Here is a 22,667-nt window from a genome sequence, read left to right on the forward strand (position 1 = left end):
TGTGTTTTATATTATAAATAAATAGATGAAACTCATGGATGCCCATCACAGACCCTCAATACATTGAATCAATCACTTTGTATAAGCAGTTGTTGATGGTATTACTGTAGTTTTTAGTTTGTATTGAAGTTTTCTTTACTAACTAAACCGTACACACTTTGATATACAGCTCATTAAAAGGAGGTGTGCAACAAACAAAGATAATGTTTGACATTCTCAGTCATTCAGGCTCCCCCTCATCAATTAAACCATGAATATTTGTGGGCGCTCATATTTCTGCTAAGTGGTGGTGCAGAGGCATAATTTCATGCCAAAAAAAAACTGCTACCAGAATTGCACTGCTCTGCATTTTATCTTCATGAACACAACCTGTGCAGATCCCCCCCACACACACACACAGAACTGCCAAATAGTCAAAAGGGCAGAACATGCAGGTGTGCCTGGAAAACATGGCATCGCTGCTGTGTTTGCTCTGGTGTCTGTGCGAGTATGAAAATAGAAACTTTCTCTCCTCAGCCAGATGAGGATTTCTTTTGTAGTTGTATTGCCAAACATTTGTTGCGATGCACAGTTCAGCTCAACAAGTAGAATACTGTTCGCCAAAAAAAACTTAAAACATTTATGAAAATAGGTTTGGAGCAGGACGTCCCTCATGAGGGGATCATGTGATGAAATGTTGAGGGGCCATTTATAACCCCACAGTGACAATGCTGGATCCGTCACAGTATACACGCTTTGAGTATGTGCCTTTTTCTTTTGGCCATGCACATAGTTCACACTCCAGTGAAGCTTATCATTGGACTGGTCGACCATGACAAAAATGCACAATATCTCCAACCTTGTCCTTCAGCTCTTATCAATGACTTGTGAAGCACTGAGCTGCTTTCAGACGTGCACTGATACTGTTCTGAAATTATCCCACATGCAGCGGCTGCATGTGGGAACGCAAATGTCTGAATCAGTTGTTGCAGATACTTCTGGAGTCTTTGCTTCCAGCTCCCCAGTGAAAAATCTCTGGGGAATCTGAGTGACACGTGAGAAAACAACAGGTTAAGATTCCAGAAAAACACAGAATTTATATAAATTCATATCTGGCCTCATACACTAGAAGAAAGTATGGACCAAATTGTCTGAACAATTTGTTGAATTCATGTCTGAAAAGGGCTCTGGTTCGGCTGTACGACAAAATGGAGACAGGCCTAAATTTAGTTTTTTACCTCAACAATAACCAGATCCAAAAACTACAAGCAAACGGGCTCCGCGTCCTTTTAAAAATAAAACACCATTATCCTTCTAACATCATTAAGGGAGAGCAACACATCTGATGTTAAAAACAACCTTTATTGGTGCTACAACCTCATGTGAGTTGACAAAGAAGGAAAAGCCGCTCTCTCCTCTCGCGCCATGATCTCTTCACACAAATGAACACTGAGTCGAGCTGAGAGCTGAGGAAGGTGTTTAAATGCAAAATAGAGAGAGAGAGAAAGTCACCGACAAGCGAATCTACAAGGAGATACAAGCACTTCCTCCTTTAAAAAAAACACACAAAAAAAAAACTGGGACACTGTTCCTGAGGGTGTAAACAACAAAAACACAACAGAGGCAGAAACACAGGGAGAGGGAAGACACAGCTCTGCACTGTACCTGCACACACACACACACACACACACACACACACACACACACACACACACACACACACATTCTTACTCTGGGTGTATTTCTTTTCTCGAGCTTGGACTTGCAGAAATGTGTGTGACATATCTGAGATGTGCTTGTCAGCTTGTTGTGCAGGGCTGGCGGCTGGCTTCCCTGACGAGAGATGACTAGAGCCAATCCAGCAGAACTCTGGCAGCCCTGACACCAGTCTGGCACCAATTTACGGATCAACAGCAGCCGAGTGGCCCCACACACACACACACACACACACATGAACTTGAAACCCGCCGATCTCGACGTGGGTGGTTGCGCTGTATTTGTTCCGTTTGCCCACCAACAGACTCTCCTTCGATGTTGTGTGTGGTTTTTAAAAAAAACGTATCATATCATTTATTCATTTATTTTCTTCACTGATTTATTCCGAACGACTCACAGTGTTTGTCACTGTGCAGGCTGGGTTTACTCAGCGTGGTTATACAAACTGAAGCCCTGCAGCATATCTGGAGTTTGATTATAAGTTTATTAAGTTTTACTTGATGGTTTCCACAAATCACTTTTCAGATGGAGATGTCGGTCTTTTGCCCTTAAACCAATTTTCTTTTTAAAGAATCACAATTATTTCAATGCATTCCAGTATTTGGTTCAAATACTGAGAAGAACTCTTTTATTTTATTTGTGTGTGTAAAATGAGCCAGGGGAGCTGTACTGTGCCGCTGTTAGAGGTTCTCTGCCTTAAGGGAAAATTAAGTGAACACTTAAGTGCTTCTGGTGACACAACACCTCAAAGGTGTCGCTGCTCTCTGTTGTCCTTTCAGTAAAAAAGCCTATTGACCCATTTTTACTCAGTTGGGTTAAAAAGCAGTGTGTTGAGATGAATACGTCGTTTGGTCGTCATGGATTTGACATAAAAAGTGAATGTTTCACGCTTTGTGGACATTTTTAGTTCACATTCTTTTTAGTACATACTTATTTATTGAGTTCTCGACAGGAACGTACATACATATGGTTATCTATGCACTTCAATAAGAAAATCGTCCTTTTCAAAGCTTGATTCGTGGACAAAGATGTTCAATAATGACAAATGAGTCATTTGCTGCATCTCAGGTCTTTATTTTCGTTAATGAGTATTGTTGTAGTCCCGCTGTCTCTCATCAGCCCGAACAGCAGCAATTAATTTGGAAGTTTTGTTTAAAATTCAAGCGATACTAAAAACACAGACTTGATGACTCATAACCACCGTTTACATCTGCTCTCCTCCCGAGTCATTCATTAAACATGGTGTTGTTTGCGTTGGCAGTGAATTGCAGATGTCTTTCTCAGTCGAGAGCTGATAATTTCTAACGGCTCAAATCTGATATAACGTCTGAGTCGGGGTTGGGAGGGGAAGCGTGACAACGTGCATTTTTACTGTCTGCACATTAAAAGGATCTGCAAAGACAAAAGAGTCAAAGTCAAGGGATGTTACTTTAACGTTGACATTGAGGCTCAGCCAAGACGTCGCCTTGATCTTACTTTGACTTCTGTTCCACGTTTTCATGCTGTCACACTCAAACATGCAGCCTCGCAAGTCTTTTCCATAAAAACATACTTTTGAAATAAGGAAGTCTTCTTGTTCTTGTAATTTTTAAATCAGCAGCTGACTGCAGATGTTCTCACGCTTGAACTTCTTGTCACGAGGTCGTGACCATACGGAAAATCCCCAGTGGGAGTTTTCTCATGTGACAATCTGACCATATAATTCTAGTCCTGTCCCGTGTCTTCGGATCACCCTGGAAAACAAACACCAAACAGATACTGTACACACTGTTCATCCAGCTGTCAAGCAGCAACTCTCCTCATTTGGTCCCTGTCTCCTCTTCCCCCTCCAGGTTGGATAATCAGACGAGCCCACCGAAGCCCCCATTGTCTGCACACACACTGCAGACGTGACTCTTATACATATGAGAGCAGCTTAGCATTGTGAATGCAGCTCAGCTTTCTGGAGGTTGACCTTTTTCCATGGATTAATAGCTTTTATGCTGGCAGCATTAATAAACAATTTCTCCGTTTCAACAGTGGGGTATAGTGAGCAGTCACTCTGCATATTAATGTGCGTCCCCCTCCCCTTTTTCAGCTTCCTGTCACCCACTTTTAGGCGGTCATGTTCCGCAATCATATGATTTTTTTTTTCCCCAAAGGATGTTTTTCAGAGTGAATCTTTTTGCTCTTGTCTTTAAACGCCTATTCACCGCTTCCAGGGCTTTTATTTCAAACTCCCACTCTCCCCTGTCTGTATGAATTCCTCTTTTTTTTTTAATCCCATTTTTTTTTGTACTCCTCCCTGGATTCCCCCCTTCCTTCCCCTCACCCACAATCGTTTCTCTCTTTAAGTCAGTGTCTGCTTTGCTTTTATTGCTCTAACTGCTCATCTCCACCTTTATTTTCTGCCCCTGTCTTTTTTGCTTTGGTGACTGGGGCTGATTATGTGGGGCTGAGCAGTTTTGGCCCTCGCGCTGTCTGTGGCCAAGGTCAATTACGGCCTTCCCATTCAGAGCATGGCCAATCACGGGCCAGGGAGCCACTGATGTGCAGCGCCAGCCGGGGAGATCGAGCAGGAGGAAAATCAACCGTTTGGTGCCTCGAAAATGATTCGATTTGCCACTGGTGTGAAAGTGGGTGCTCTGTCTGAGTCTCCCTCTCCTCTCTCTCCTCCAATGTCACCCACATTTTTCTATATTAGTTTGATGCTGGGTAGAATTACACAGCAAATAAGGCGAAACTGATTTGACTGCTTCTTTGAAATTATCATAAGACGAGTGAAAAGTTGTTGTATTAGGGTCAGAGTGATGTTAATGTAGAGAATATTTAATTTACACAACATTATGAAGCCTGAGGATTAATAGCTCAGAATCATATACATGAATGAATGATATCAACTCTATGAACAGGTAAAAATATCAGAATCCAGCTGTGTACATTCTGTGTGCATCCAGTGAGTCTGCATGGCTTTGTATGTACAGACGCGATAAGGACGGCTACTCCCTCAGAGACCAGCATTATATTGTTCTACCATGGAATCTTAAGAGGATTTTTTTGTCTGTCATTTTCCGTTCTCCAGCCAAAAACTGAAGTAGAGACATTCTAGCAGAGTGTGTCGCTAAGGAACAGTGGCTGTTGCACTGCCATAAAGTTCAAATATTTTATAATCGATCAAAAAAAAGTCAGAGTAAGAAACTTATTGTGTTTTTTTTTTTGTTCAAATTAAAGTGCCTTTTTGTTTTATTGGCCACTTGGGGGCAGTAGAAAGAGCAGTTAACACGACCAAAACAATAGGTTCAAAGGGGATAAAACACCTCGGACATGTTATTCTTTGTCATGTTGAGTAATTACCTCCACCGAAGACATCATGTTTTCACCCATGTCCAATTATTTGTTAGTTGTTTTGTAGGTTTGTTTGATTGTAAACAAGATGACACAAAATTACTGATTACTAATATAAGAGGCTTTTGGGCCCTAGCGTAGAATAATGCTCTCCTGAGGGACAGAGCTTGTTTAATCCTGTGTCAATGTAAAAGTATGATAAGACAAATAGCTTTGAGTCAATAGGGTGTTTGCATGATTGTGGCAACAGTTTGGGGAAGACCCTTTCTTATTGTGGCAGAGATGCACGAGCCCAGGGCATGTGTATGAAGATGAATTGATAGAAAATGTTGGAAATATGATTAAAACATTTGGCTTGTTGAAATTTTACAGACTTAAAATGCAGCTCATATTAAATCAGCTGCCGTTACAGCTCTGATCGTCAAATCAAACTGATTACAGTGAAGGAAATGTTTGTTTGCCATCAAGTGTGATTCAACAAACAACCACCCCCACTTCCTCTGCGTCCGTAAACAAAGACTTCTTTCTGTGTCATGTAAAGGCGTTTGATTAGCCACACTTAAAGCCTGGCCACCAGCTTGTATGATTACTCCGACTCCAGGCTGTTTTTTTTTCAGTGCTGTATCAGTAATCAGCGCTACATGGGCAAAACCTGGACCTGCATCAAAATGACAAGTCTTATTACAGCAGCCCACTAACCTGTGGTGCAACTCACCTGACGGGGAAAAAGTAGAATTAATTACCTAATTGAGGCAAGTCAGGGAAGCATGAAGGTAAAAGTGTGTTGCCTTCTAATCCGCTCAGCAGTTTTGTTTGTTTCAGCATGAAAAGAGTGTTTCTAAGAGTTTCAGGGAACAAAGGTTATGAGGTTGCACAAATGAAACACAACATTGAAGACATTTATTCTGGTTGTCGGCTGAAGATAAATAACTTGAGATACTTTATGTATAATTTTGGATGATTAAGTTGTGGACAGTCTGTAACAGGGTGTTCTGTCATCGTCCTGTCCTGGCAGAAAGGACACAGCTCGGCCTTTCTGACATCTTGAACATAATAAACAGCCCTTTTGACAAACCGCTGCCTGCTGCTGAAACACAACAAATCCTAATGACAGCAATAAAATGAATACCGATGGGATCCAGCCTGTGCATTGTCCTGGGAGAATGTTCATTTATTTGTCAAATGCTAGATGCCCTCATGCTCTGGGTTTTATCTTGAGAGGCTCAGTATTTATGCTTGGACCTGCAGTGTGTCTGCCTATCAATAGATATATTATAGATTATTCTGCTCAGCCTCTGCACGGACGCAGCATTAATACTTCTGATATTACGCCAAACGTTTGCCTCTAGAATAATCTGAAGTTAATGCTCTTGGTTTAGGCTTTCAACCGCTCGCCACTCTGACCTATTAATGCCTGCTCTGACAGGTTCTCACTGTAATTGCAGCTAGAAGAATCATCTTCCAGAGTTTTTATTGACATCTCAGCTGATGCTATTGTAATGCATCATGCGTTCGTGCCTTCAACTCAGAAATGCCCAGGAGTCCTCAGTCAAGGATAGAGAGGACACTCAAAATACAGCCGGGTGCTTGTCAGGATCATTATGGTCATCCCAAGTGCCTGCTCTGCTTTCAACTGAACAGTGTCTGGAGGATAAGCTCTGACAGGAGTGATTCACCAAAGGGCTAATTATACCATAATCACGGCACAGTGTGTCCTGTGTTCAAATTTGAGAATTAAGCCAATAAGTCATGTTCTGTGAAGCCACAGTAGAGGAGATTCACAAAACAACTTTAACAATGAACCTGGAACATTGTCACATGTTTAGCCGCACTAGTATCATGGAAATATGTGTTAGTTGATCCGTCACGTTGCTGAAATAATGCAACAACAATTAGATTGCTGTGAGATTTGCTGGATTCATTCATTGTCCAAAGAAGATTCTATCTTCTAGCACAACTGTGAGGTTGTTAGTTTTGGTTTTAAGTGAAATGTCTTGTTTCCGGAGGTAGTTTTCAGAGTACTGTTGGTTGAAAAACGACTCTAGATACATCAAAAGCATTTTACTTATTTGATGCAGAGATATTCAGGTATCTGCACATTTGTGGCTCCCTAAGGAAACTTCTCAATGACCTCTGACCCTGACATTGAGAACTGCTGTGACACAGGAGATGATTTTTTAACACATGCTCTCTGTAGTTCAGTGAGCCAGTGTGCATTGCAAACAACAGATGTGGTGAAACCCTCCTTTGTGATGAGTGTGCTTTGATTAACACATCCTGATGAATGCTTTTATTTTTAGCCTGGCTGGGCGGACAATGTGGAAACGCTCTTTATTACCCTTCTGGTTGGAGATGAATGGGCAACAGCAGAGAGAGATGTGGTGCCTCTGCGTTCATTCGTCATTGCCAGATTGAGATGTAAAGGATGGAAGAGTAACTTGATTAGTTCTATCATTATTCGCACCAAGTTCAGAAGGCAGTCATAGAAATTGCCAATAGCGGCATTTTGGAAGAATGATCCCTCCTGGATTTTACCGATAAAAAGATTGAAGAACAAGCTATGAGTGTGACTGGGGGGAAGCACGTGTGCTGGGGTCAGAGCCGAACAATATATACTCGCTGCCAGGAACAGGAGCTAATTGACTAAACGAGTGTGGTGTCAAGGTTAAGGCCAAGGACAGCATGAGAGGTGCATTTCATCAGAGCAGGTCATTAGGCTTGGCGTGAATCAGACGTGATTATAGCGCCATGGACTCTGCAGCGCTCGTCCTTTTCACGACAGGTGGAAGTATGAAGTCCTGGCGATGCAGTTTCTAAACCTGCAGTGATGTTACACTTGCTGGTGACCTTCATACACGTTCAGATATAATTTATGATCTTTTTCATTCTTACATAATATGAAGCATGAATTAATAATTTGAGTCCACAGACATGCCCCCCCCGCACAGTGTGAGGTGGGTAAATTAAATGTTTTATGTGCTGCTAGGATTTCATTGTGTTTTTGTTTGTGTGTTTTTGCAGGAACTCTTTACGGCGGAGTGCAAGTTCAAAGAGTCGGTGTTCGAGAACTACTATGTGATCTACTCGTCCATGTTGTACAGACAACAGGAGTCGGGGAGAGCTTGGTTTCTAGGGCTCAACAAAGAGGGCCAAGCCATGAAGGGGAACCGAGTGAAGAAAACAAAACCAGCTGCTCACTTCCTGCCCAAGCCATTAGAAGGTAAATTATATATATGTTTTAATTTATCAAGTTTAAAGATGGTTTACAAGACTAAGATCAACAATGAATTTATCATTCTGGAAAATATTTGAGATCCTGATACACTATATATATGTGCATAGGCTCTTTAATTTGAGTGAATACAGACACTGTGTGGTCACTCGCCCACCAGTGTTTCCAGAAACTACACTGCTCAGCTAAGTTTTTATTTGTTTGTGTCTTCTGGGTTTAATACCAAAGAAAAGCTGGTGAAGTTGCAGAATAATAACATAGTTTGTTTTTAGGTCTCTGCACTGAGAACAGTTTAACTTTATTAATCACCAATCTGTGTTTTGTGTGAGACATGCAGTTCAGTAATGAGAAAGCCATCAGCCATTCCCGTTTAAGGTTGGGTGCATTGGACTTTACCGGATGAAATGCAGATTTGAATGGAAGTAAGAAAGATGAGGTCTGTTTAGGCCCATAGTGATATCTTGAAAAAATCTAAAACTGAACCATTGCCTGTAGAGCAGGTTTTTCTTGGTCACTTTCCATTTCCTCAACATAGCAGTGCACCAACAATGCATCTGACCACATGTCATTTTACAACCAACAAGCCCAAGGGAGCTCAGATTGGAGCGAGTGTACAACATGGGTGCTTGACAGGAAAATAAAAACTGTCAGTCTAGCTCAGACATTGCGTTGTGCTCGGCCACTAACACAGAGTTCTGTCATTTTCTACTCACCTAGGGAGACTCAGGCAAATAATCCTCATTACTATAAACTGTGATGTCTGAAACATCTGAAATGTGGATATTTTTTTAATAGAAATCAATAATACACTTAAAGGTTACTGTATGTGAAATATCTTGGGCGTATTTTTTCTATTTGTGTGCTGATTCTCAGTTTTGCCGTCGTAAGCAGACACAGTGTGGGAGGCAGGACAGCTCGGTTGGTGCAGTATGAAATGTTGATAGTCCAGCAGATGCCACTCTCACTCTCGTCAGTCACCAGCCTGATTGCTTCCCATCATTAAACCTAGAATCAAGTTGAAGTGTCCTGTCGAGACAGTAATACAGCTGTAGTGTAGTGGCTGTAAAGTGGGCTGTAATGAGACACTGCTGTTTTGTCGAAAATCATTTGATTAGATTCAGAATCAGCCGTGATGGAGCAAGAAGCCCAGAGGCAAAAATCAGCTGTTTTTTCCATCTTTAAATTGCAGGGTGTCCTCAGTGCAAAGGCAAGGCTTGTTAAAAAATATGATCCCTGAATAGTTTCAGAAAGGAAAATGCAAAAGTGCAGGAAAGGAGTTGTTGCTAACATCTTGTTCCTTGTCTCTCTCCTTTCTTTCCAGTCGCCATGTACAGAGAGCCATCGTTGCATGATGTTGGAGAGACGGTGCCCAAGGCGGCAGTACCTCCCAGTAAAAGCACAAGTGAGCCGGCGGTGATGAACGGAGGTAAACCTGTAAGCAAGCCCGACAAGCCCGCCACATAGCCACACCTGACCGGCGCCCTCTGCGTGTGCGTGGCGGGGAGGGGGTGTGTGACGGAGGCAGGGCTTTTCCCCGACAAGACTCCAGACCCTCTTTCCTCTTGCGGATCAGATATAGGTGAACCCTCCTCCCTTTCTTCTCTTGCTCCTCCTCTGCTTTCTCCGCCTTGTCCACCTTTCCCTCCGGCTGCCTCAGCGCGGGCAGACGGATCCTGAGGTGGCCGAGTTTCTCCAGCACAGGAGGGAAGAGGACCTCTGATCATGGAATGCCTTTTGATTCCTCTGTAACTATGAGAGTTCATGTGAATATGTTTCACGACCACGCTCGTGGTACTTTGCTTGCTGACAGTTCATCCAAGAAACCTTCCCACCCCCTCTCTATAATGCCCTGTTGGAGCGGAGTGCGTGTACCTTCAGATCTATTTTCTATACCACAGTTCACCAGCTATGTTCTGGGACAGAGACTGTATAGATAGAGTAAATATGTGGACTGTCGTCCTCTATTTTTTACCAGTATGTTCCCCTCCATCTCTTTCTATCTGCAGTCACACATTTTTCTCTTTGTCAAGTAACCTAGAAAAGTTAAAAACATTTTGCAAAGGGAGTTGTGTGATTTTCTAAGAAACACATTCACAAAGATATGACATAAAAACACATATACACAAAAAACTTTCGAAATTTTCCTCTTGCCTACAACATGCGCACACACACACACTCGTACACACACGCACACAGACACACACACACACAGACACAGAGGTTGTAGGGAAATTCAGATGTTTCTTTTTTTACAGCCGCTAAAAACACACTGGAGGCTGGCAGATAGCTCCTGCAATCATAGTTGACGAAGTGCTAATTGCCGCCGCAATCAATGCGAGGAGCGCCCTATACACATACATGCACATACACACATGTTTATAAGCAGATGTGCGTGTGGGTGGGAGAGCGCTGGAAGGAATGGTGTATACATATCACTATCTAAGTCCCACCAGCGCTTCTGTCCGCCTTCTCTGGTAAATAGAAAAACCTGAAGTCTATTTTTCTTTAATCTTATTTCAGAGCGTGGGCTCTAGGAATATCTCTAGGCCTTGTAGGCCTCTGTCCCTCACTCGCTGACTTCTGTGGACTGTAAGGCAAGGCTTGTGGCTTTGACCCAGATGGTCTATAACTGCAGCACTGGCAGCCATCTTAAGGCAGCGTCTACTTAAAGCCAGAAGACAACATGGCTGGAAACCGGTAGGCGACATTTATACTGGCTGCATCCCTATTTGGTTCAGCAAACTAAAGCATGGGCAAGGTTAATATTGTGTTCTCTCTTCTTGCAGCAGTTATACAAGAGATGGCTTATATTGTAACATTTTCACTGTATAAAACTTAGGGAAAATGACTATTAAAAAATCCTAACTTTTTAAAATGACTAGATATGAATATAATTATGATTATGAGAGGATTTGTCTCCTAGCTCAGCATGCAGAGTCCAGTACTGATCATCTTGGCCTGTCACGTGCCTGTTTGGACCTTGACTCCCGGCATGCAAAAACAGGGTCCCAGTCCCCACTGGGCCAAAGGTGCCTCACCCACCCGATACATCCACGTAGAGGACACGTAGCATTATCCATTGAGAAACCACACTCAGATTTTTCCATTCTGAAATGACCAAAGTCCCTTTTCATCCCGAGAAGAACTGAACTGTTTAGAAAAGAAAACAAATCCGATTCTCTCTCTCTCTCGCTCTCACTCTCTCCTTCTCTCTCTCTGATCCAATCCATCCAAGCTTTCACTGTGATAGCATTTTGTTCTGTCCGGCAGAATCAACTCTACTCAGACCTGCAAAGGTCGTGACTGATGTCATTTGGGAGAAGTACGTATACCTTGAATTAATCACGTGCATGTATTTTCTGTAAGGAACAAGGTATGGGTATCGTTCTTCACTCTGTTTAAGCTGAAGGGCACTGACGAGTGGAATGGGCATGTTGTAGGCTACGGCACACTCACACCTAACCTGGCGGAAACCCACTGCACTTTCTGTTTTGCATTGTCATCATGACTGTTAGCAGTTCATCAAAGCTCCATCCGATCAATCACCTTACAATGTTTTAATGTCTAGTTTTGTTGGATAAGATTTAGAATATTTAATAGATTGTTGCTGCTGTATGCTGCTAAAACTGCAACTGTGCTAAGAGATTGATTTGGTAAATATAGTTTTCGGAGTTTATTGGCATCACACATGGCCATTTGTTATGACAGCGCATTGAAGCACATTAGATAGACTCTGATATTTGTCTGTAAAAAGCTGTTGATGATATAACACGTACTGTTGACGCGAACGCGCAGGAGCTGGATGTTCCGACCTCGTTACAGCCAGTCATCCTCCACTTACAAACTCTACATGCTGGGCTGGCTGCTGCTGCGGCCCTGCCGTCCAGTTAAAAGGCTCCTCCGAGGCTGACTTTATTTTTGTAAATGACCAGTGTGTAAATGTACTTCTCTGTTTGGATCTCTGTATTCCACAGTTTTGTTTTTCTTTTTTTTTTTATCGTTCATCTTCATTTTCTCTCGTATACGGGTCGCGTGTGATGTCGTCTCCTAACCCTGATCACTTTTGCTTTCCCCCTCCCCCTCTGTTTAGTAAACTTTAGTAAAACTTTACCGCTTCCGTTTTCAACCTCCTTATTTCGTTCGTTGTCCCATCTGTTGCATGGGGAGAGGATGGCATCGATGAACTGCATGTAGTAGGCTATGTCTATCAAGAACTGTTGGTATGTACCGCTAATTTTACATACATATATGCAACGAGTTTGTCTACACTATACAGTTTGTGTTTGTTGTATACACATATACAACATATTGAATAAAATATTTATATAAAGGTGTACTGTAATGTCAGTAACATACTTAATGCAATATAGTGTGCAGTATATTATTGCACCTGTCATTTTTTTGATGGGACAAAGAAAACGGAGTGGGGGGGGTTGGCTAGTTTAAGCATGAAAAAGGCCAAAGTGGAATTTACATTACATTTTCTTTGTGACTTCTTATCGGTCTTCTTTTCAAGTGGTGACTGAGCTCGTGTGTCAATGCAGCTCTCATCCCCTGATGCCACCTTTTTGAAGTGACATGGACATCCAGCATGCCACAACTAAAACTTATGTATGCCCTTCTCTTCCTTTTCCTCCACTTATCACCAAGTATGAGTCGAGCGGGAAATGTCCATTAAGTACCTTCAGTACAGTGTGGGTTTCATGGTCAGGTCGTCTGGTTTGATATTTTTTTCCCAGTGGAGAAGAATAGGCACTATTAAAAATGATTTTATTTTCAAAAATATATATATATACCATTGCAAGTATGCCCATTGGAGTTATGTCATGTTATAACAAATTTGTAACCATGTATGATTAAGGTCTTCGCATTGTTTTCCATGCAAAATGTTGTGTCATGCGGCACATTTAATGTTTTATTATTAAAAAAAAGAAATAAAAACCTAAAACAGTAACCTCTGCCTGGAGCTTTCACTTTTCAGTCCACATTATCCCCTGCAGTGTCCCACACATCCCACACATGTCACCTTAATAAAAGAACATATAGTTTTCGTCATCTACCTGTATAGTGTGCAGCCATTTAGAATATAAGACTGTTCCTACATTATTACACAAAACATACATAAAGCTGTAATATATTTTAAACAGAAAAAGATATGGTTGTTTCTTTCCACCTTTACAAAAGTCCAGTTTAATAAGGATCATTTGTAACCAGTACAATAAATGAATGAACGCTCTTCGCCACACACAGAACAACATCCATGTTTTATATCTTCTCGCTCCTCCTGTGGTTTCCAGGCCGTGGTGTTTGACCAGCCTGGTCGTGGTTGTAGATGGCGGCGGCGTTCCTGGTCGCTCCGGGCAGCCAGGCCTCTCGTCTCTAAACCCCACTCGCCCCCCTCACTCTCCTCAGTACTCTGCTCCCACCCAGATTTCGCAAGCGTTCCCCGTCCAGCCGTCCCAGCACTCGCAGTTGCCGCAGTTGCACAAGCCGTTCCCTGTGAGAAGATGTGAGAAGAGAAGCTGTGAATTAAAAAGAGCTATGTGCCTTCATGCCTGACCTTTAACAAGGTTCCTCTTTTCACACCCTGCATCCCTGGGTGCAAGTTGTGGTGGGGGATTGAAGAGAGCTGCACTGCTCAGGACAGTTTGTGGTTTTCCACTGCTTTTGCCCGTAACAGAGAAAACCCTGGTTCAATTAAGAGAGTAAAACTATAGCTCAGATATAAATTCTGAAACTTATTTTTTACAGTGTTACAGGGTTTATAGGAGTTAAAATATGTGTTCTCATTAATGTAGGGCTCTATTTAACCTTCTGTTTAAAGGAAGTTCAACGGACAAACTCGATGCGGCAGCATTTAGACATTTAGACTAAAAAACATGGTGTAAATGAGGCCGTTTCCAGTCGAAGTTGAGTGTTGGTGCCTACGGAGGCTTGGATGACACCACAGGAGCAGTATGGAGGCATAACACACTGCCCCCATAGCTCTCTGAGTTTACTGAGCTGTCAGAGACGCTGGGGTTAACAGGAGGACTCCTGCTGTCACACAACTGAAAAGACATATCTGCTGCAAAATATCTCTGTGGGAGAAGAGGGAGGAGTCCGAGGACGGAGAGGGGTGATGGATGATGATGAGGATAAAACAGTGAAAGTGAGGTGAAAACACAGATGGCAGCAGAAGTGGGTAAGTAGGTGAGAGAAAGAACGAGGAGAGGGAGATGGGAAAGGAGCGTGATGGAGGAAAGGGACCGAGCTGGAGGAGTCAACACATGAGTTAATCAGCCACAAGCACATTTGTTCTACTGAAGAATTAACGTTTCAAAACAGGCCACAAATGCACAGTTTCTTTTGTTTCTCTGTGGATTTAGCAAAGAAAACTCCAAATTTGAATAAACTGCAGATTTATTTGGGACTATTCTCTTCAGCGGATTTATGCACATGCGACGGATCATGTGCTTCAGTGAACATTTATGGAGCCTAATGATAACGAAGGAATGTCGACGTGTACTTGACATTGAGACATGAAGTGAAATGAAGCAAATCACCGGCTCAGCAGCACCACACATATTCTCAGGCTGCGTTCATGGTTCATACTCTCCTGCGTGTAAACTTCAGCGTAAGGAAAATCAACGTGCTGCGCCATTCAGACACAAACCGAGAGATAATTTTTTTTATATTACAAATAAATGAACATAACCCTCATACCCTGATATAACCATATTACATGGTGACAAAATATTTTGATTGACTTTTTGTCTCTTTACTGAAATGGTTGCTGACATCATCATAGTCTGTGCATGAAATGAACCAGCAAGCATTCCTAATGCTGAATTATCCACATCACTCATCAGCTGTGGGTGTAATGAGAATCCACAGCTTTGAAAGGCCTGTAAAATGTCTGAAGATTTATTGGTAAACTTGCAATACAAATTTTTGCATCATTAGCGTTGAATAAAAATGATTGGTAACCCAGAGAAGAGGAGCGATGTCGTTTTATCCGCATCCTCAACCCCCTTCCTGGAATGACCTTTTCCATGTCAACACCATTACATTGTAATAATGGTAATATGGCAGGTTATGGTAATATGGTAATTTCCACATGTATACTCCAGTCAGTAATATGGTAATCAGGAACATTTAAAAGACATCACTATATATTTCCTTTGTTTTCTCGCAGCTAGCCACTATTTTTAAGCAACGTGTGTCTGCAGCCGGAGCGACTGGTGCACACTTCAATGACATTTGGACTCGAGAAGTCATGATGAGAAACACTTCTGAACAGCTGTCTGGAGTTTAACAGGAGATTCACAATACTGTATTCATTTGATTGTATTCAATGACTACTGTTATTGCGAAAAATAAATATATATTTTATTTACACATAAATAAACCCAGGGTGGCACATATCCTGGCCTCCAAAAATATTATGTATGTAAGTATGTAAAAAAAATAAAATAATTGTGAATACATTGGCAACAGAAAGGTTTTATATGTAAAGTTTTGAATTGGACAGTAACTAGTTGCTAGAGCAGTAGATGAAGTTGTAGGCTCAGATTAAAAAAATGTAGCTGGGTACAAAGTATAAAGCATGAAATTATACTTTCATTTTAAATTGTGGGCTATTATCTCCCTTTTGGGATTCAAGTAATTACTTTCCACAAATATTTAAATTTTGAATCACAGATTATCAATTAAACATAGGTTATCAATTATAAAGGAAAATATCATAATTATTTTATCAATCATTTGGACAGAATCTTTTATTGTAGGTTCAATGAAGAACCTGCCATACATTTCTTCAAAAAACAGTTTTGAGCATAAAAACCTTTTATGATTTTGTTAAAAAGACCAAAGATCCCATTCGTTTATACAACATAGTTATTTTTATTATATTTCTGGTCTTTTCTAATGGGACTGTTTGGTTTTCTCTCTCTGCTCAGGCCTGTTCAGCTCTGAATACCCACGGGTCTATTTGGATTGGGTCCCTCTCTTTTAAAATGCATATTGGAATTGAGGAGGTTTTCCTCAGGTCTGTTTTAAACTGGGTCCAATATGTAGGATCCCGAAGGCCCCGAGTGTGTGTGTTTGTTTCCTACCTGTGCAGATGAGGCCGTCGTGTTTGTCACACTCTCGGTCGTCACACTCGCAGAACTCTCCAGACGCCCACCAGTCTTGGGGAGAGCAGATGCATTGGCCACAGTGACAGGAACCTGCAACACACACAAACACACACTCAGAGAACTGTTAATTAACATCACATTTCTTTCATCCCACATTTTGACTGTGTGTGTATTGTTATATTTTTACACCGTTCCCTTGTTACTTGTGTGATTTTCCACTGTTTGTATTATTTCCTGTAAATTCTTTATTTTACACAGAAGATTAATAGTGTCGGGCGAAGTGGATATGAGCTCGTCCCGGGGGAAACAACTACTAATGTACTTTTGCCACCAGGAAACCAATCCACCCACACTTTAAACTTCCTCTCTTCCCCATTGCCATGTGCTGCTCTCAAGGGCGGCAGCAGGATAAGAAGGTATCAAAGATTAGTGGAGGAAAACAAATCTACTGCTCTCATTTTTATTTTCCCCCCCAATGCTCTCAGTCAACAGCAACTGTGTGTTTTCAATCTCCCTCGATTTCTATCACTATACACCAAGTTACAGGAACCTGCTATGAGAGGTGGAGGCAGACGGTGAGAGACGGGTGGAGTGAGGAGCAGAAGAAAAGGTGAAACAGTCTTTCATATGTTGGCCTTTCTGCAACATATGATGTGAAGAAGTGACTTGTTTGAACATTTGTTATTGATTTATCAGTTTATCTCCAATAATCATCCATACAGAGGATTATAATAGAAAACATTACGTGTCATGTATATAAGATATATATATATATAATATGTTAAATTGGGTCTTAAAGATGACAACATCAATGAATCTAAACAGTCTCATCCAACTTGTTATTTTAATCGTAACAGAAAAAGTTATGAAGTTATGACAGAGATGGGTTCACAGCAGAAATTTCATGATTATCTGCGGTAAATTTATCAGTTTAATTGCTCGGTGCTGTGAACTCAAACGCAGTAGGAAATTGTAGAAAGTATACGAGTACATCTGAGACTGTCAGAGTTAAGATAAGGTTTAATCTCACTGTGCATACACAGGTTTTGATTGAGCTGATCTGTAAGTAGGTTTGTGGGTTTGAGATTAGTGTGAACATTCCATCTATTTCATTCTAACAGTGATATTAAAGGGCGGGTGTTTCAGTTCACTTCTTAAATTACTTTTTTGAACACTTTTGTATTTGATGGTCAGAGCAGGTGATGTAAATTCAGTTCAGGTCCCTGGAAATAAATGAACCATGGATATAGTTATGTAGCTTTCATTATAAATGTGCACCACCAGGAAAGGCAATCAATTAGAATCAGAAAATTAAAATATAAAGTCTGATGATGAGACCTGTTGGAAAAGTATAAGGAGACAAACTTGATGATCAAATCAATGAAAAGACAACTGAGATTCCCAGATTGTGTGGACGTAGTGCTTGATGTCTATCTAGGGAGCTGTTCTACATAACGTAGAAACTAATGTATATGTGTGAGTAAACATTTCGGAAGAAAGTGAGTCAAAATCTGTGATGCAGAATTTGTTGAGATGGCGAAAGAGCTGAATTAAACTTGCAGCTGTAATTGGAAAGGGACAATGTTTTCCTCCTGTGAGACTTTCTAGAGAGAGGACATCTTGTGATACGCCACCGATCGGGACATAAAAATCATAAAAGGGAAGTAAACATCTGAGGAGAGCAATTAATCACAATCATAAAATATAACTTGGGTGGTTTAATGACTGTTTTCACACATTTCTGGAGAGAGTGCGTCAGGGTGGACGGCTCTCAAGAGATGTTTGAAATGATTTGCTGAAAGAGGTTTCTTCGCTGCGACAATCTTGAAGTGTCACATATTGTCTATAGGACATTTGGATGGATGTCTTTTATCACTTTTTCTTAATAAAACAGGAAGAATATTATATTATTGTGTTTGTGCATGTTTTCAAACTGTATTCTTTAAAATTATAAGCATCCAGTTTGTGTGTATATAATATATGAGTAAGTGCATTTTCAATCTTGACGCCCACATAGTGGCTTTTATGAAAAATAAAAATATATGATAAAAAAGATGTTATTTACCTTTTCCACTGCACATGACTCCGTCTGACGTCTCACACAGCTCCTTGCTCTGGGCGTCATTCATATCACAAGACCTGGGGAACTGGCACAGCTTCCCGAACCAGCCGTCCTTGCAGATGCAGCGTCCGCATGAACAGTAACCGTGACCTGGCGGCGGAGGGCAGAAGGGCCTTCATTTAAAAGAAGACAGAATACGGAGCAGGCCAATTTAAAGCTGAAAGATTGAATTAAAATAAAAGTCAAGGGGGATGCGAGTGGAGAGAGAAAAAGATGGCACACAAACGCAGGGAGTTGACAGTGCAGACGCTGAACCTTGACACTAATGGGCGCTACAAGGAGACAGAGCTGCTGAGAAGATGAGAGAGACGCAGCAGGCTTATAGAACAAGGGACTTGAAAGAAACTGTCACCACTGGTCGTGTCCTGTCCTTAATGAATCTGCAGCACTTCAGAGAAAGAGATGAAAAACATGGAAAGGCACAGGCAGACAAAAACAAACACACCCAACTCAAGAAACCAGGGACGCTTAATTGGTTAAAAGAGGTAATTTGATGCCTCAGTAGCTGACGGCATCACTGCGGTTTAAACACTACAACTCTTCTGTTGCCCTTCATCTCCTGCAGGACCCTTGTAGCACTCAGCATGTTCTTACTTCAGTGTAAATCACATCACGTAGAAGCGCTCGCATCGTGGATCGATTAATTGTGTTCACATCTGGGAACAGGGGCCAGATTGAAGTGATGGTAATGAGCATCCTTTTCATAAGATAAATCCATACTGTGCTGCTGGAGTGTGTTTGATGAAGGAGTGTATTGATCCGGTCAAACAGCAGTTTTGATTCTGTTTGCTGTAAATCAGCATCTTGTCACATGTTTGGAGATTCACATGCGAATTGATCTAAACTGGAAAAATGATTACACTGATTTAAAGCTTGTCAGGGCATTAACTCAACAAAGTTATTCAACAGTAACACATGGTGTGTCAGATGTTTGTATGTCCATGAAAATAAATATTAAAGTAGAAAAGTAAAGTAAAGTAAAGTGCATACCTCTGTCAAGGCACAACAACTCTTTATGAAGTCACTGGATTTTTATTTGGATCTGCACTAAACGAAACACACTTTTAAATGTCAGTCCCCTAAACCTATTTGGTTTCATTTCATAAAGATCCCTGAATTATTTCCTGATGAGTTTTGAAAATCTCACAATGTTTAAGAAAGTGAGAAAAGAAAATCCTGGAGGTTCTTCCCTGACCCATATCACATCCTTCCATGAAGTATTGAAAACGTTGATGCATACATCACCTTCTCAGTGAAGGTAATTATCATCGATGCAGTTTTACACTTATTTATTTCAGGATAGATATTTAAAGAGTTGGGTGTAAAAAATAGATGTTACCTATCTATGTATATTTAATCTGACGCTGATAATACCTTTACCCATTAACATAGTGTCCAACCCTTGGTCAGCCTCCCTCCCTGTGTGGTGCTGTGTGATTTCTTTTGTATGTGTCGCTTGTGGACGTGTGTGAGTGTGGTGGTTGTGGTGGGAGGTTATAAATGGAGTGGAGCGGCAGCTATGGCAAGCCGTGCATGGCTGCCTCAATCAGCCGGCCTGGGAGAGCGGTTAATTGCTTTGGAGGAAAGGCAACCTGGCTCTCATTCAATTAGTCTGCACCTGCCATTCACAGAGCAGCATTTAGACATGGACTGAGGAGGAGGAGGTGGTGGTGAACCAGGTGTTTGATCCAGCAAACATCTGTACAGTGTGCAGAGAGCATCTCTCACAAGCAAATTACCATTTGGGTTCCAGCTTTATATTTTTACACTCCTCTGGAGTAGCTTTGCATGATTGACAGTTTAGAAAAGTTCTTATTCATCTCAAACTGTGGGTTTTGAAGTCAGTTGGGTCCCTGACTGAAATATTAACTCAGGCCTCCTTAAAACTCCACTTTCTCATGATTGGTCAAACATTTGGATGCCTGCAAGGGGCTCATCCAGCTCCTCATCCTCTCACTGATGTGGAGGTTCTGAAAGAAAAGTGTAAAACTACAGAACTTGGAATTAAAACTAAGTAACCAAACATAACTGATTGAAAATGGCAACTTCTTTAATCTATACGAACACGACACAAGAGTCTGAAGCGTACCTCCACCAAACAAAACAAACAAATAAAATGGAATGAAAAGAGAAGTAAAACATTTCACCATCACCTGCTTATTGAGCGAATCCATGTATATATATTTAACAAAATCCATAATATGTAGTTAATAGTTGTACATGTAGGTAATGCACTAAAATAGGGAATGAAATGGAAAGTGTTTGCTGTCAAGAATTATAAATGCTAATGTTGCTTTTGTTATTCTGCTGTTGTCAAATGGCCTCATATAAAACGATTGGGTATTTGTGTTCAGGAGTAAAGTGTGTGACGAGCTGACCAACTGTTTGTAGAGTCAGATGACATGAAAACTCCTTAATTCATAAACACGGGAAGTTTTCGCTCCTAATATGATGAAAATTCAGCTTCAGAGCGGAGGAAGTGACCAGAAAGGCCTGAAGTGGAAGCACTTCATGGTTGACCATACTTTCCAGGGGCCCGTACATTCATCACTTCTCTCCTCTGACTGCAGCGAGGCTCAAACATCCAGGGGCTCTCACTGTACCCTGGATCAGGGGGTTTCTTACAGCTCCCGCACCACAACATTTTCTTTCTACCTAACTTCTCTCAGTTCCTCAAAAACGCCAAATAACTTCCATATGGATTTTCAAAAAAGAAATCCAAATATTTAATAAAGTCAAGTTAAAAATTCTTCTTTCATCTTGCTGCCATATTAGAGCCAGGGGATTTTACGGGGGTCATTCTGGGTAACTCGTTTGATCACCTCATAAATCAGAATACACTATTAATGGCCATAAAAAATACCTTTTGTTAAGGTTTTTAGGAAGAAAATATTCTATAAGTCAGGCTATGAATTATAAATGAACAAACTTTTAAAATATAGGAGATGGAGACTTACAGCTCAGTGAATGAGAAAAAGAGCAAAGACAAAACAGCCTCTTACGTGGAAACATAAACATTTCAATATGTAGTTTGGACGTGTTTTCTTCACTAGACCGAAAAATTATATCTTTTGGATGCAATAGTCCAAAATTGGCCGATGCATGTTTTTTTGTTTGCAGTGAATCAAGTACTGTCTGTTCCCACTGGTCAAACAAGTGTTTGTGTCCATTAAGAACAGTGTAATGTGTAATGTGTGTGTGTGTGTGTGTGTGTGTGTGTGTGTGTGTGTGTGTGTGTGTGTGTGTGTGTGCATGCTCTTACCTCCACAGACCTCTCCACTGATGTCCTCGCACTGACGGTTGTCACACTCACAGTTTTTGCCATGAACACGACTGTCCCCAGGTGGATGACAGGTACACTGTCCACACTGACACTGACCTACAAAACACAGACGCAGTTTCTCACTTCGGAGCAGAGTTTCATAACAGAGCTGTGGTTTCAGAAGCTGTCCAGTGGAAAACTGTTTCTCTCAGTGTCTCACGTCATCCTGAGCATCTGACACTGGAGAGGGATTTGCACGCCTGCAGCAGATGAGTTCGACAAGTGATTTTGAACACGACATAATCTGCCCGACGACATTCCTGCCAGACACATGGTGAAATCGTATATGTAAATCACATAGGCTACACACACACACACACACAGAGGCACACACACTTCAAGACATTCCTACCCTTCTTCAAACAGCGAGATGCCAGTGAAGTGGGCCACAGGGAAACTTACTAAGTGAGCATGCTGGCTAACGGTTAAACTCATTAGACTAACATCATCTCTGCTGAACTATGATTGGAGGTGTGCAGGATACCTGATCATTTATCCAGGCAGCTCTGAGTCATATTAATTATGGGTGTTGTAGCGTATAGGATGCACTCAGAAATTTGAAGGGTTAGAGGGAGAAAGGTTTTCTGAAATGCTCATCAGTGCTCTCACACTGATGTTCTAACTGACGCGTTTGTGTCAGAGGCATTACGTCAAGGTCACGGCGGCATCACAAAACTTTTTTTTTCTAGCCCAAGTCCCATCCTTCCACCAAGTTTCGTTAAAATCTGTTCTGGGTTTTTTTTGTAATCCTGCTGACAAACCAACCAAACAAACAAAAGGGGTAAAAACATGTCCTTCTTGGTGGAGGTGATAATTCATCGCAGTTAAGTCTACTTTCTCCAAAAGAACTTG

The 22,667-nt window shown here is 41.4% G+C and overlaps 2 protein-coding genes across 4 annotated transcripts in view; one reads left to right on the forward strand and one right to left on the reverse strand.

Annotated features, from left to right (window-relative positions):
* fgf14 (fibroblast growth factor 14) overlaps positions 1–13,205 on the forward strand; it is an 86,887-nt gene extending 73,682 nt beyond the window's left edge. For all 3 annotated transcript variants that reach the window (XM_020100758.2, XM_069533067.1, XM_020100757.2), the window contains exons 4-5: positions 8,041–8,239; positions 9,573–13,205. In XM_020100758.2, the coding sequence (XP_019956317.1) occupies positions 8,041–8,239; positions 9,573–9,715 (342 nt within the window). In that variant the 3' untranslated portion in view covers positions 9,716–13,205. The remainder of the gene's footprint in view (positions 1–8,040; positions 8,240–9,572) is intronic.
* itgbl1 (integrin, beta-like 1) overlaps positions 13,005–22,667 on the reverse strand; it is a 34,379-nt gene continuing 24,716 nt past the window's right edge. Inside the window, exons 8-11 of the mRNA XM_069533066.1 lie at positions 21,756–21,872; positions 18,437–18,583; positions 16,348–16,461; positions 13,005–13,748 (exon numbers count right to left, since the gene is read on the reverse strand). Coding sequence (XP_069389167.1) covers positions 13,660–13,748; positions 16,348–16,461; positions 18,437–18,583; positions 21,756–21,872 — 467 coding nt within the window. The 3' untranslated portion in view covers positions 13,005–13,659. The remainder of the gene's footprint in view (positions 13,749–16,347; positions 16,462–18,436; positions 18,584–21,755; positions 21,873–22,667) is intronic.

This window comes from Paralichthys olivaceus, chromosome 10 (genome assembly GCF_024713975.1).
Source record: "Paralichthys olivaceus isolate ysfri-2021 chromosome 10, ASM2471397v2, whole genome shotgun sequence".
NCBI lineage: Eukaryota > Metazoa > Chordata > Actinopteri > Pleuronectiformes > Paralichthyidae > Paralichthys > Paralichthys olivaceus.